Here is a 13,983-nt window from a genome sequence, read left to right as displayed (position 1 = left end):
GTTCACTCGTCATGAAAAGGGTTTTGGGTTGTACCACAGTGTCTTTGTAGAGCAGATTATATCTACATGTCACCTTTGTACATGATTAATAACAGGTTTCTAACCAATAAGATTTTTCTGAGGGGAAAAGTGAAGGATCAGGTGTCAAATTTTTTAAAAGTTTGTATTAATGCTCATACTATCTCCCCAGAAGAATCTAGTATGGTACTGATTTCCTACTAAAAACACTCCCAGGGAATTATAATTGGCAAGAAAAATACTTTTCCAGGGTCGGGGGTGGACAGATGACACAACAACATAAAGAGAATTCTTTGGAAGACAATCAGAGCATAGTTTTCATAAAAAGACTTTATAACCAAGGCCTCCAGAGGAAGTTTCTGTTAGAATTACTCAGAATTAATGACCATCAATTAAGAATTGTCTGCATGCCCTTAGAATATATGGAGAAACAATCTATAAGAAAGATGCAGTTTCTCCCTTGTTGAAGCTTTCTGAAGTCTTTCTCAGCAATGATTCATGTTATATGCAAATTACTTCCCTGGCAATTTCTAAAGCCTTAACTCTTTATAGTTAGAATGCATCCCAACATTCTAATTTAGCCAGATTATTCCTTCCTGTGAATTAGTGATAGAGTTTTCTTCTCAAGAGAAGCTATTTTTTAAACTGTTTACATGCAACTGGAAAAATTTATAAAATATTTTCTTGATAAATTATTCATCCAACATGCCAGATTAAGAAAGAGCTTCTGTTTGACTATAACCAAATTACACTGATCATTCAAAATAAACTTCCAAGATAAATAAGAATGTAGTGTATAGCAGAGTAAAAGACACATGAAAAGATTGTTTTTGAGCAATAAAATTTTTAGGACAGTAAGTAAATTTCCTGCCTGCCTAAGTCTTAACGTCCAGATTATGTTAAATAACTCCTCCAATGAAGCAGGTGTCTTTTCCACACAGGGCCCTGACACTGGCCTCAAAACTCTCAACACATAGCAGCTGGGCATTTTGGTTTGAAATTTTTAATACTGGTTTGGCATTCTCACTGTTTATTTTGTTTTATTTTAAAGATTTTATTTATTCATGAGAGACACAGAGAGAGAGAGAGGCAGGGACACAGACAGAGGGAGAAGCAGGCTCCATGCAGGGAGCCTGATGTGGGACTCGATCCTGGGACTCCAGGATCACGCCGTGGGCTGAAGGCTGCGCTAAACCACTGAGCCACCCGGGCTGCCCTCTCACTGTTTATTTTAGATTTCATCAGTAGTAGAGGGTATTTTTTAAATGGGAGTGATTCTTGGGGGCGCCTGGATAGTTCAGTTGGTTAAGCGTCTGTCTGACTCTGGATTTCAGCTCAGGTCATGATCCAAGAGTTCTAGTCAAGCCCCTCAACCCTCAATTATTGGCCATCGGGCTCCCTGCTCAGTGGGGAGTCTGCTTCTCCTCCCTCTGCCCCTCCCACCTCTTGTGCTCTCTCTCAAAGAAATAAAATCTTTAAAAAAAAAAAAGTTAAAAAAGAGTGAGTCCTGGACATTTAATAAAGTTACTGGGAAGACTGTATACAGTAACTGAACTTATAAATATGGCCAGCTGTGCTGGAGCACAGCTCTTCACAGGAGATGCACATTACTTTTCAAGTGGCGTCACAGCTTAGAATACTCTTGTTGCATTTAGCTCTTATAACAGTGCCTGAACTGCTCATGTAAGTATTCAGAACCATACTTAAGTGATTATTAGTTAATAGAATATGGACATCATCCATGGCTCCATGATAATTTACATCTATAATTTAGTGGTTACCATGGCAAACCGCTTTCCACATTTTATTTGTGTATCAGGTGCTCTGAATTTTAAGAGAATTTGCACTTTTCTTCTAGACCTTCCAACTGATTCTTTAAAAGTAGATCCCTCTCCCTGGACTTATATTAATGCCTGCTTGTTCCGCTTGCTTTTAGGGAGTAGTTTTTTATCTAATGATATGATTGAGTTCTCAGTTCCCTTTATATATAATGATTTATATATATAGTTTTGGTTCTCTAGGGTATAGTTTATGAAACAATGACTCTATTGTAATATGGCTGGGGAGCAGAAACTCAAGAAATTGGAGACCTGAGTCTATAGTCTTTGCATTTAGTAGGCATCCAATAAAAACTCCTTGAATTGAAATTTAGTTCTGACCTGCTGTACATTTCTGCATACTCAGTTTTTACTAGGGGATTATTTATTGGAGGTTGATGAATTAGTAGATCTGTCATCATCAGTGGTATTTTTTTTTTAAAGATTTTATTTATTTATTCATGAGACAGAGAGAGAGAGAGGGAGACATATAGAGGGAGAAGCTGGCTCCCTGCAGGAAACCCCGTGCAGGACTCAATCCCAGGACCCAGGATCACAACCTGAGCCATAGGCAGATGCTCAACCGCTGAGCCACCCAGGCGCCCCAAATCAGTGGTGTTCTTAAACTGATTGAGACATAGAACTGGTTGGACCTGACTTCTGGGGTGCATTCTCTTTCTGGAGAACCAGAAATGAAGAGCCTCCTTTGACAGCCAGAAGCTTCCAGCGCTTTGTTCTAAGAAGGAAAAGCAGGAGATGCTTCCTCTATTTCCTCATACTTTTTCTCTGAGGGTTGAAGTTGGGCAGAGTCCCACTACCTTCTTGGAGAAAGCCAGGTAAATGTTTCAGGTGTAAAACTCCGGGGCAAGTTCCCTGTGAGACTCAGGAATCTCTTCCCCTGTCCTTATGTTTTCGGAGCCCCTGTTCTTGTTTTTTCCTCTCCGATGGCCGGTCTCTCTGGCCCAGAAGTGAATGAGTAGAGAGCAAGGGAGAAGCCAAAATACACGCCGAGACCGGGCTGAGTCGTGGTCGTCCTCCTGATAGTTACTGTTCATCCTGTGAGAAACAGCAGTGGCAGTAGCACGACCTGGAGTGCGATCGCGGCCTATTTCATGGGCCTCTCCACGCTCGCACACACATTTTGATTTATGACAAAGCAACTATACGAGCAGCAAAGGTGAAACCCTCATCTGTCTTCTCTGTCCAATTCTTTTTACTCCTGTCCCTTTGCGCATACTGTCCCCCTCCATCCTGAACCACTGCCCCCTTCCCAGAAAGCTGAGCCCACACATGCCAGGCCGGGCCTGACAACAGCGGGGGCTCCCTCGGGCACACCCTCTGCCCCAGCACCCCCCCCCCCCCCCCCGCTAGCTAATCCCGTCAGACTGGTGGCGCAGCTCCCGGGCAGTCCTGCTGGACCCTAAGGGTGCAGACAGAGGGCTCCAGGGACTAGAGCGTGAGGGCCACGCAGACGCCTACGAGGAAGCCCGAGAAATCAGCAGGCGGCCCCGCAGCTCGTGCTACCCCACCCTCGCAGCAAGCCCGGCGGCAAAGTCCAAGCCAGGACCAGGGAGCCAAACCCTGAGCTCACTTTAATGGCTTCTGTCCCAACCCTGAGTCACTGGGGATTCCATAGACTTCTAAGAGAGCCCTCCATGCATTTCTAAAAACAAACTGCTCGATGCCGTCATGGAAAACCTGGATCTCTGCGTTCTACGGTTTCATTATGGATTACATCCAGGTCACAACCTAAGGAAGACAGCTGGCAACCACGACCCTGCTGGCCCGTTACCCAGCTTTTGTAATGAATCCCAGGGGGCTACGGCCTGATGTGTGCTTCTGGCTCTGCCAAGATCTGGACAAGTCCTCACCTAGGGAAGGCCCATCAGCCTGTGATTTACTCTGTGAAGGGAGCCTGGAGAGCCACCTGCAGTCAAGGCTCAACTGCTAGAAGCGGCCTCCAGAAAGGAAAGGGATTAGAGACTGAGGGTCAGGGGGAAGAGCAGTGAGAGGAAGGAGTTCTCAGTTTTCCTGTCAATTCAATGCAATCTTCTGCTTTTTGAAAAAATGCCCCAAGGACACCGACACCCACAGTCACACCAGAGCCACACAGGAATGCTCTACCCTCTTTGGCCCCAACACAGGCGGCTAGAGGGGGCTGGGGAATGGCCCTAGACAACACAGTGATGTCTGATTTTCAGCAGAACAAGGTCAGTTCTCAAGACTGGAATAGAAACCACTACTTCTTAAAATGCAGCAATTCTAGGAAACATTAATAACAAAAAAAACTAAGACCTGCCCAGAAAGCAGAAAAAATTTAATAACCACATGGCTACCATTTATTATTTACTTTGTGCAAAGTACTGTGCTTAAGCCTTTCTTCTCATATATTATTACCTAATTTAATCCACAAAACAATGGTGAGGTATGTATTATACCTCATTATACCCATTTTATAAGTGAGAAAAGAGATTTAGAGAAGTGAGGTAAATTATTAGACATTTCATGTGAGGTCAGGAATGATCCAGAGACAGGTAAGGCTTGACCTCTAATTGCTGCCAATAGGCAAGTACTGAACTCTAGCATCTGTGCCTAAGTATTTAGGAAATGTCAGATGGGTGCTCACACCAGGAGGCTTTGCCTTGAAGGCAAATCCAATATCTTCATTAATTAGTAGACAATAGATAACTATTGTCTATTTTATTATTATTTTTAAGCAATCTACATTTTGAGAGTTCCACTGAGATAGCAAATTCTTTAACATCCACTTCTAAAATCAAAATACCCATATTTTAATAATTTATGTTATACTTTCTATAGACAATGAGGCTACACAAACCTAAGGGCTATTTATTCTTTAGAATCAGTTGTACTAGGAATATGCTTACCACATCTTGTAATTTTTCTTCCAGTTATATTTTACAAAAATGTCACTTTTGCCAAAATCAAAGTTTTAAGAACAAACACAGTCTGAGTGTATTTCCAAAGAATGCTTTTGTTGCACTGGCAACAGCTCCTTTCTCACCCTTTGTTCCAACGTCACGTAGATCCAGGGCTGAGAAGCGGGGTGCAGGGGGGAAAGGCTGGTGCTCAAAGCTGTACCAAGTTCTTGGCTGATGCTGGGGCTGCCCAGATGCTATTACATACTGGCCAACAGGACACAAAGCAGTCAGCTGTTTCAGACACTGCTGCACTTTCTCAGCCATAGATTCAAGGACCATGGCTACTGCTTACGTTGGCCTGAGCTACCCAGTAGAGACCTCCATCAGGACAGAAAGAGCCCACCAAGCATCCCTTGTAGAGGGAAGGGAACATGAGGCAGTCACTTGGCTAGTGCAGTCACCTTACCCATGATTTCTGCTCAAAAAGGATGCTGCTGGGCTGTGAGGAGAAAATAAACTACCACTTCTTGTATTTCAGTTCTTAGCCTTAGATCAGTGGGCCTTACCAAGGCAGTCCGACTATATAGGAATCTCTGCCACGTGCCAATTCAAAATTTTAGGTAATCTCAGACTTTCTGAGATGCTGTATGAATGCACAGGGAACATAAGTGATAGGGGCGGGAAGAAAGTTACCTTAGAAAATCTCAACTTTTAGAATGGACAGGTGACCAACAGACTAGCACCCTATTTCCTTCTTTTTAACCCTTTTTCCCGAGGCCTGATACCGAGAGAGAGAAAAGTCAGGAATAATTCACTGGAGTATATGAATAATTCCTACAACATGTACTGATCTTTGTGCCAAAATGAACACTCTTGACATTTATGTGAAACAGCAACCAAGAACACCAAAACATTTGTTGGACTGATCCTCATTCTTAGAGATTGAGTTCACTGGACTAACACCTTATTAAAAACTACATGAGGGCACCTGGGTGGCTCAGTCGGTTAAGCATCCAACTGGATTTTGGCTCAGGTCATGACCTCAGAGTTAGGGAATCAAACCCTGCATCGAGCTACATGCTGGTCATGGAGCCTGCTTGGCATTCTCTGTCTCCCTCTCCCTCTGTGCACCCCCCCCCCACCAAAATGTGCCCGTAAACAGACTGTAAGACTAAAAGGGTATCTAGAAGTGGCTTGCTTCTGAATGACAGTAAAAGACAGCTTATGGCGCTAAGGCCCAAGATGCCCCCTTCATACTATAAACGGCCACTGATTTGCTAAAAGGCACTCAGGTTCTCAGGATGAAAACCATTCTTAGGGATGACAGACCAGGAGTTTTGCCTGCATACCAGCACTTTGGTAAAAATCAGAGTAAAGGCATAAATCACCAAGGAGGAGGAAATACAACATAGTAAGGAAAAAATCACACAGAAATCCACCTCTCTGGTCAACCAGGGGTCTTCAACAGGATTAATAAATTGTGCATGTTGCCTTCTCTTGGTCTGTTTATTCTGGCTTTTCAAAAGCCTTGTGGGCGGGGGGGGGGGGGGGGTGCCTGAGAGGCTCAGTTGGTTACACATCTGCCTTCTGCCCAAGTCATGATCCCTGGGTCCTGGGATCTAGCCCCGCATCTGGCTCCGGGCTCAGCAGGGAGCCTGCTTCTCCCTCTTCCCCTGCCTGCCGCTCCCCCTGCTTGTGCTCTGTCAAATAAATAAATGAAACCTTAAAAAAAAAAAAAAAGCCCTTTGTAATACTTCTCAGCACAAGTTTTAAGATACATACAGCACATATGCACATACCCCTGAGGCACCGTGTGTCTCAGGGCAATAAAGGAGGAGCACATCTCTGACTAGAGAAAGATGAACCTTATGTAACATATCTGGAAGGTAAAATGCCAACCTGAACGGGATAAACTTCATTTTTCAGAAGTGAATCAAAAACGGAATAATGAGCTTCACAAAATTAAAAATCTAAGATAAAAAAACTCTAAGGTCAGGTCATATTTTCCAATCTCCCTATTTTTCAGTCAGGAATGCCAAGGTCCAGAGAGGTGGCACATTTATCTCCAGCAAAACTGGACATCAGAATCCTCGCCTCCCAGAGACAGAGTCCCAGGGCCTAAGCACTTCAGGGCACGGCTCCTTCTCTCCAAGATGAGGCCCCAGGAGTGCATCTGCCACGCAAACGGACCCGGACCGCAGGTGGGCCCTGTCATTTCTCTCGGCCCCTCATCCACCAGCCACCACGCACAAATATGTATGGGGGCTCCCCTAAGATCAGAGAAACAGAGCATTAGCTTATCAGCTGTTGGGAAAAGCACTGTTGTTTGATCTGCCTAGTGGAGGCCAGTCCTGCTGAGCTCGGGTCTGCTGGGACGCGGCCCAGAGGTAATTCATTTGGGGTTTGGTTCTTTACAGCCTGGACACCCGGCTCACTGCTTATCTTGCCTGTTGGAGTCCCACGCACCAAGCTTTAGCTTTAGGGTCTGCTGAGGATGAGTCACCTGCACCTTCAGCTAGGGCTGTGCGTGGATGACCATTCTCCTGCTAGAGTTCAGAATAACACCTGGATTACGATTGTTTAAAAAGTGATTTTTTTTTTTTCCTTTGAAAAATCAAAGTGAGTCTATCTTTTAGTTCCTCAACCATGTCTTCAGGCTGCAGCGTCTGCGTGTGTGTCCCTGTGCCGTCGGGAACGAGATGACACCCCTCCAACCCGTATGGGAAAGGCTGAGTGCTGGCGGGGTGGGACGTTTGCTTGCGGCTCGCAGCCTCCGCTCTGGGGTCACCGTGAAGGGCTCCTCCGCTTTCTTCCACCGAGGCCTAACAAGCTCACTGGTGGGCAACTGCCTGAAAGCGGGACAGCTAGTCTGTATTTTCTGAGGTCAATGCATAGAACATTCCGTCAGGCTCCAGGAGACTGTTCAAGCCAGAACATTATTAAACACAGAGCAGCTGATACTGATTCCTTCCCAGCCGCTGCTTCCTCTCCGAGGCTGAGACCTCGTGTGGCTGGGGACGGCGCTGAGGCCGGAGCCCCGGAGCACGCCCCCCCCCCCACGCCCAACCCCTTAGGCTCCCGTGAGGCTCCCCCACCCCACCCCGCTGCATGGCTCTTCCCCCGCCCCCCGCAGACACACACAAGGGCATGGCTCTTTCCACCCCCCCCAACGGCAGAGCTCTTCCCCCCCCCACACCCAACTGCGTGGCTCGCCCCCCTCCCTCGAGGCTGCCCCCAGTGCGAGGCCGACCCGGCGCAGGGCGGCGCTGCGGGGGGCCCCAGATCTCCTGGGGGGATGCGCTGACGGGACAGCACACTTAAACTCACCGGCAAAAGCAAAAAAGTAGTAGTTACTGTCACAAGGCCCCACGAGGTAGAAGCCGGGGAGAGGGCAGCGCAGGGGAACACGGGGGAAGGGTCGCAGGGCTGGGGCGCTGGGGGCAGCTCCCTCCGCGGGTGCGATGCCCGCCCCACCCCGACGGCCCGGGGGGAGCCCGCCCGCTCCCCGCGCCTACCTGCGATCCCTTGCAGCAGCCCGCAGACGTTGAAGATGCTTTTCTTCATGATGCTCTGCACGCACATGGTGAAGACGGACACCAAGGCCACCGTGCAGAGAATGAAGATGCCCACGGCCAGGAAGATAGCGGTGGCCTGCCAGAAGCCGCTGGCAATCTCGCCGAAGCTCTCGGCGTAGGGCCCGCACAGCGTCTCCCGCTGCACCTGCTGCACGCCCGGGTTGCGGATGCAGCGGGCGTAGATGCCCAGGGTCGGGTGGGGCGGCTCGGCCGGGCCTCCGCTCCGGGCGTCGGGCTCGCCGCCCCCGCCCCCGCCCCCGCCGCCGCCACCGCCGCGGCTCTTGGCTTTTCCGATGAGCCAGTCGGCGCTCATGAAGGCAATGAGCTCGGCGAAGGCCACCACTATACTCAGGAGGGTCCAGAGCATCGAGCGACAGGTGACAATAACATGACACATATTGGTGCTCCAGGCGGGAAGGTCGGGGGTCCACGGGCCGAAGATTCCAGGCGAGCGCGTGCGGAAGGAGGCTCGGGCGGCTCAGGAACGAGGCGCTGCTCCGGGGCGCTCACGCCCGCGGCCCGGGGCTCCTGCTGGCAGGAGTCCGGCGGCGCGCGCCCGGGGCGTCATGCTGCCATGGCCCGGCTGCGGCCTCACCTGCGGGGCGGAGGGAGCAGGGCGGTCAGCAAGGCCAGGCCCGCCCCGGCCCGCCCCGGCCCGCCCCACCCCGCGCGGCGCCGCCACGCCTCGCCGCTGCCCCCGCCCCGCCCCGGGACCCGCCCCCCTCCCCGCAGCCCTGGCCCCCCCCCCCCGCCCCCCGGTCTCCCCCCCGCCCCCCCGCACCCTGCCGCCCCGCTCCCGTCGTCTGGGCTCCCCTTCCCGGGCTCACACCGTCTGCGCTGGTTCCCTCTCCGCCCGCGACCACCCCGCGCCCCTCATCCCTCACCGGGCCTGCCGCCGTCGGGCCGAGAGCTCTGGGCGCACAGGCGCCGCCCCCACCCCTCGGCCCCTGCTCCGCCCGGCTTCGGGCGGAGCGGGGCCGCGGAGGGCCAGCCCCGCAGCCCCGCAGCCCCGCAGCCCCAGCCCCGCAGCCCCGCAGCCCCAGCCCCGCAGCCCCAGCCCCGCAGCCCCGCAGCCCCTCAGCCCCGCAGCCCCCCAGCCCCAGCTCCGCAGCCCCAGCCCCGCAGCCCCGCAGCCCCAGCCGCGCCCCACCCCGCAGCCCGCACCTCCAGCCACCGCCCGCACCTCGCAGCCGCGCCCGCCAGCCCCAGCCGCAGCCTCGCAGCCCAGCCGCAGCCCAGCCCGAGCCCTCAGCCCCCAGCCCCGCAGCCCCCAGCCCAGCCCCGCAGCCCCGCAGTCGCGCCCCGCAGCCCCAGCCCGCAGCCCCAGCCCCGCAGCCCCAGCCCCCCCCACCCCGCAGCCCCACCTCCAGCCCCGCAGCCCCAGCCCCGCAGCCCGCAGCCAGCCCCGCGCCCCAGCCCAGCCACGCAGCCCGCAGCCTCACCCCGTACTCCCCGCACCCCCAGCCCTCCGCAGCCCCAGCCCCGCAGCCCGCAGCCCCACCCCCAGCCCCCCGCAGCCCCACTCCACCCAGCCCCGCACCCGCAGCCCCGCAGCCCCAGCCCGCAGCCCTCAGCCCCAGCCAGCAGCCCGCAGCCCTCAGCCCCGTGCCCAGCCCCGCAGCCCGCCCCAGCCCGCAGCCCCAGCCCGCAGCCCCCGCCCGCAGCCCCCCAGCCCCAGCCCCAGCCCCCAGCCCCAGCTCCGCAGCCCAGCCCGCAGCCCCAGCCCCGCAGCCCGCAGCCCCAGCCCGCAGCCCCAGCCCCAGCCCCGCAGCCCCCAGCCCCCCAGCCCCGCCCCGCAGCCCTCAGCCCCGCAGCCCCCCAGCCCCAGCCCCGCAGCCCGCAGCCCCGCAGCCCCAGCCCTAGCCCCAGCGAGCGAGCGCGGAGACGGCCCGGGGCTGTGCACCCTGCGGCGCTGCCCGAGCCCCATCCGTCCGTCCGTCCGTCCGTCTGTCCTCGCGCGCCGACTTCTGCGCCAGGATCCGCGCGGGCAGGGTTCGGAGAAGCCAGAAGACCCCGCCAAGCGCCCGACGTCCCCCCGCGGCCGCTGACCGGGCCCGCCCCGGCTCACGACGGCCCATCCTGGTCCCCGGCAGGTGGCTTCGGCCCCGGGGCTGTGCTCTCCCAGCTCAGGTCTGACCCTTGCTCCCCCGGGATCCCCCACCCCGGGGCAGGGAGAGCCGCGGGGTTCGCTTGTTGTCAGCGGTGAGATATGGGGAGTGGTGTGGGCTCCCCGGGGGCCAGGGAGCGCGGGCCTGCGGCGGGTGGGGGGAGCCCTGGAGAGCAAGGGGACCAGGGCCGGGCTGGACCTGCTCCCGCCTCCAAGCCTCAGCGCCCCCAGGAGCCCCGCGGACACGGTCACGGTCAGGGGACACGCTGTTCTGGGAAACGGCCTGGCACCGTCCTGAGGACCAGCCCCTTGGACACCCGGGCAGGGGACAGCTCTGGTCCTCTCAGACTCGGAGTCCGTGCCCTGGTTCCCAACTCAGCTCCCCCGGCTACCCGCCACCCGTCGGCCCAGGTCTCAGCCCGGGCTCCCCTTCCCGGGCTGCTCCAGGAGCTACCAAGGAGGGTGCTGGCCCCCCGCTGCGCGGCAGAGTGAGCACTGGACACCCAGCTCCTGTCCCTCCGGCCTCTCCCTGCACAGCGAGGCCCTGGCCAGACAGCAGTTTAACTGCGGGAAGAGCTCAGCGGGGAATAGGACCCTGGCCGGGGAATAGGACCCTGGCCGCGGAATAGGACCCTGGCCGCTACCTGCAGGCAAACGTGAGGCTCAGGCTACTTAGAGACGCAAGAGGTCACCTGGCCTCCTAGGAGGGTCCTGCTCTCACTCCCTACTTCCTCACTGCCCACCCTGCTGTCGCACTCACGTGTGACCTAAACGGCAGAGGCCGCAAGTAGAGCCTACTCCCACTCACTCGTTCCCCCCACTCTGCTACACCCCCCCACCAGAGAGAAACACTTCTTGAGAGAAGAGTTACCAGTACAAAGAAAGTTTTGCAGGAGACTGTCTAGAAGGAGCCATTCTGAAGGAGAAGGAGAAACCAGGGAGGGATGAGCCCCCGACGCCCCGGGCCACCGAGCAGCCGGTGCACAGCCCGTCAGGAGAGGCTGAGGCCTCTACCGAGTCCTTTAATTAGGTCAGAAGAGCAGCTCCCGCTGTGCAAGCCACTCTGGATCCCTGCTCCTGCTCTGTTCCGTGGGACACCTGCGTGGGAACGAACGACTGCTATGCGCTTGTCCTTCTGCAGAGCCTCGGGGCCCTGCGACAGCCTCTCGGGTCGCCACTCAGGAGAGGAGCGATGTGACGCTTTAGGAGAGCAGAGGGCGTCTGGCCATAGCCAGATGGTCCTCAGCAAACCTAGGGCAGGACCGTTGGGCGGGCCAAGTGCTTGTGTTCACAGTCCTCTGTCCATCCGTGCTAAAACAATCCCCCGTCCGCTGCACCGAATCCCCACATCCACGCCAGCACGGCTGGGATGAGGTCTTCACTCTCCTGTCTGAGCAGGGCGAGAGCGTGCCTTGGTCTCCCGGGCCGAGTTCGCCAATTGCCAGGAGCAGTGGAGTAGCCATGCTGCCCGAGGCTGCCTGGCGGGCTTCCCTGGGGACCAAGTAACGGCCTCGGATCGAGAGGACAAAGGAAAGTCTGGAAGTGCATCAGGGGCTTCCACGGTAGCCTGTGCTCTGGCCATGTCCCATGTGTGCAAGGGGAGAGCCCTGCTGGCACAACATCCACATCAAAGGGGAGACAGATCCTCGTTACAGATCTTGTTACCTGGGGGGAGTTCCCGCACACAGCTCTTCAACATGCCATCCGCTGCTATTCCCTGTGATCCCTGCTCCTCCAGAAGTCCTCAAAGAAGACCCGCCCCTGTTGACATTCCAGGTAAAGTCTTCTCTCTGCAGGCCACTACATACATTTCCATCCCGGGACGGCTGACTTCACAGAGCCCAGATGGTTGTGGATAACTGGACAGCCCTCTGACTTCAGGAAATGGTGCTCTGATTATCACGAAGTTCCGCAGAGTAAAGCAAGTAATAAGAGGTAATACTTAGCAAGTAAGAAGAAGAAAGAAGGAGAGGGAGAGGGAGAGAGAGAGAGCGAGAGTCGGACCGCAAGCCCCGGTGCCCTACAGTGCTACTGCAGGCAGAGGGCAGCGCGGGCAGCCGACCAACGGTCGACCCCCACAAAGCCCTCGTACAAGGGTAAAGGCAGTGAGCTGAGCTCAACTGGGTTTGTAACTTCCATCACAGGGTCCTATCTTTGGCAGCTTCCTGCTGTCAGTGAGCAGGGAAGAGGGGCAGGGGAGGCACAGCCACCCAGGGCCGGCTGGCCAGGAGGTGACCGTAAGAGAAACCAAGGGGCAGAGGCACAGTGAGCAGACCCCACGCCGACGTGCGTCACAGGAGACAAGGGTGCCGTCATTACCAGAGCAGCAAAGCCTGTAAAGGAGCCCACGACAGCGTTCTGAAGAACACTAGCTTGCTTCTTCACCTTGGTTCTCTTTTCTACTTTATTATGAAAAATTGGCAAACATGGGTATGAGTTGAAAAGAACAGACTATGAACATTGAGAGTCAACACTGGTACACGGCCTCACACTAACATGCAGTCTTTTTTTTCTGAACCATTTGAAAACAAGTCACAGATGTGACTTGACATTTCAACTCTAAACACCGTGGCATACACCTCCTAAAAATAAAGACATTTTCCTACATAACCACAATAAAATTAACACACCCCAAAAAACTGACAATACTTTCCTTATATCCAAAGCCTAGTCCACACTCAAATTTCCCTATCCTGCCCCATTTTTTATAGTTGTTTTCTTAAAACCATGACTCAGTCAAGGCTCATGCATTGCATTTGGTTTTGTGTCTCGTTTCTTTTAAGTGAGCTCCAGACCCAACACAGGGCTTGAACTCAAGACCCTGAGAACAAGAGTCCTGTGCTTTACTGACCAAGCTACCAGGCGCCCCTTGGGCTGTCTTGTTTCTTTTAGTGAAAAATAATCCTTTCACCCCTAACCCTGTTTGCATTTTTTCCCCTGACACTGACTTCTTTTTTTGAAGATACCAGGCCAGGTGCCTTACAGGTTTGTCTGCTTCCTCATGAGGTCATTTAAAGTTTTTTCTATCCCTTGCTTTATAGAAATGAGGTTAAATCTAAAGGCTAGTTTAGAATCGGCTTAAATATTTTTGGTGAGACTCCTTTGCAGGTGATGCTGTGTTATTCCTGGGAGGAATAATACTGAGTACACCTCAGAATCAGAATAATTGTATACGTATATGGACATATATGTGTGTGTGTGTGTATATATATATATATATATTTATATATATATATATATATATATATATATTAAGAGAGACAGAAACCTGCCCAGGCCCTCTTGGGCCCTGGAGACCCAGAGTTTTGGTGGGGAGCACATCGAGGGCTGGCTGGGCGGGCTCTGGGGAGCTCCTTGGGCGAGTTGAGAAGCCCTGTCCTGAGAGATGCCATCCTGGAAGCTGGAAAAGTCCTTCACCGAAGGGATTTTACTTCTAAGAACTGTTTGCTGTATTTCTTCGAAACGGAATCACACTTTATATAGAACGCAGGGCAACAGAGCTCCGCGGGCCTGGGACCAAGGTCCCCCCGGCAGGAGGCCCTAGCTCAGGGATTCCCTTGCGCCAGCGGGGCCCAGGCTGGGGT

The 13,983-nt window shown here is 53.9% G+C and overlaps 1 protein-coding gene across 7 annotated transcripts in view; it reads right to left on the bottom strand.

Annotated features, from left to right (window-relative positions):
* LHFPL2 (LHFPL tetraspan subfamily member 2) overlaps window positions 1-13,983 on the bottom strand; it is a 188,629-nt gene that overhangs the window by 14,741 nt on the left and 159,905 nt on the right. For all 7 annotated transcript variants that reach the window (XM_041753532.1, XM_041753531.1, XM_041753534.1 and 4 more), the window contains one exon: window positions 8,233-8,887. In XM_041753532.1, the coding sequence (XP_041609466.1) occupies window positions 8,233-8,689 (457 nt within the window). In that variant the 5' untranslated portion in view covers window positions 8,690-8,887. The remainder of the gene's footprint in view (window positions 1-8,232; window positions 8,888-13,983) is intronic.

The sequence above is a fragment of the Vulpes lagopus genome, chromosome 4, assembly GCF_018345385.1.
Source record: "Vulpes lagopus strain Blue_001 chromosome 4, ASM1834538v1, whole genome shotgun sequence".
Lineage (NCBI taxonomy): Eukaryota > Metazoa > Chordata > Mammalia > Carnivora > Canidae > Vulpes > Vulpes lagopus.
The sequence above is the reverse complement of the archived record's forward strand: the minus strand, read 5'-3'. Positions and strand labels throughout refer to the sequence as shown.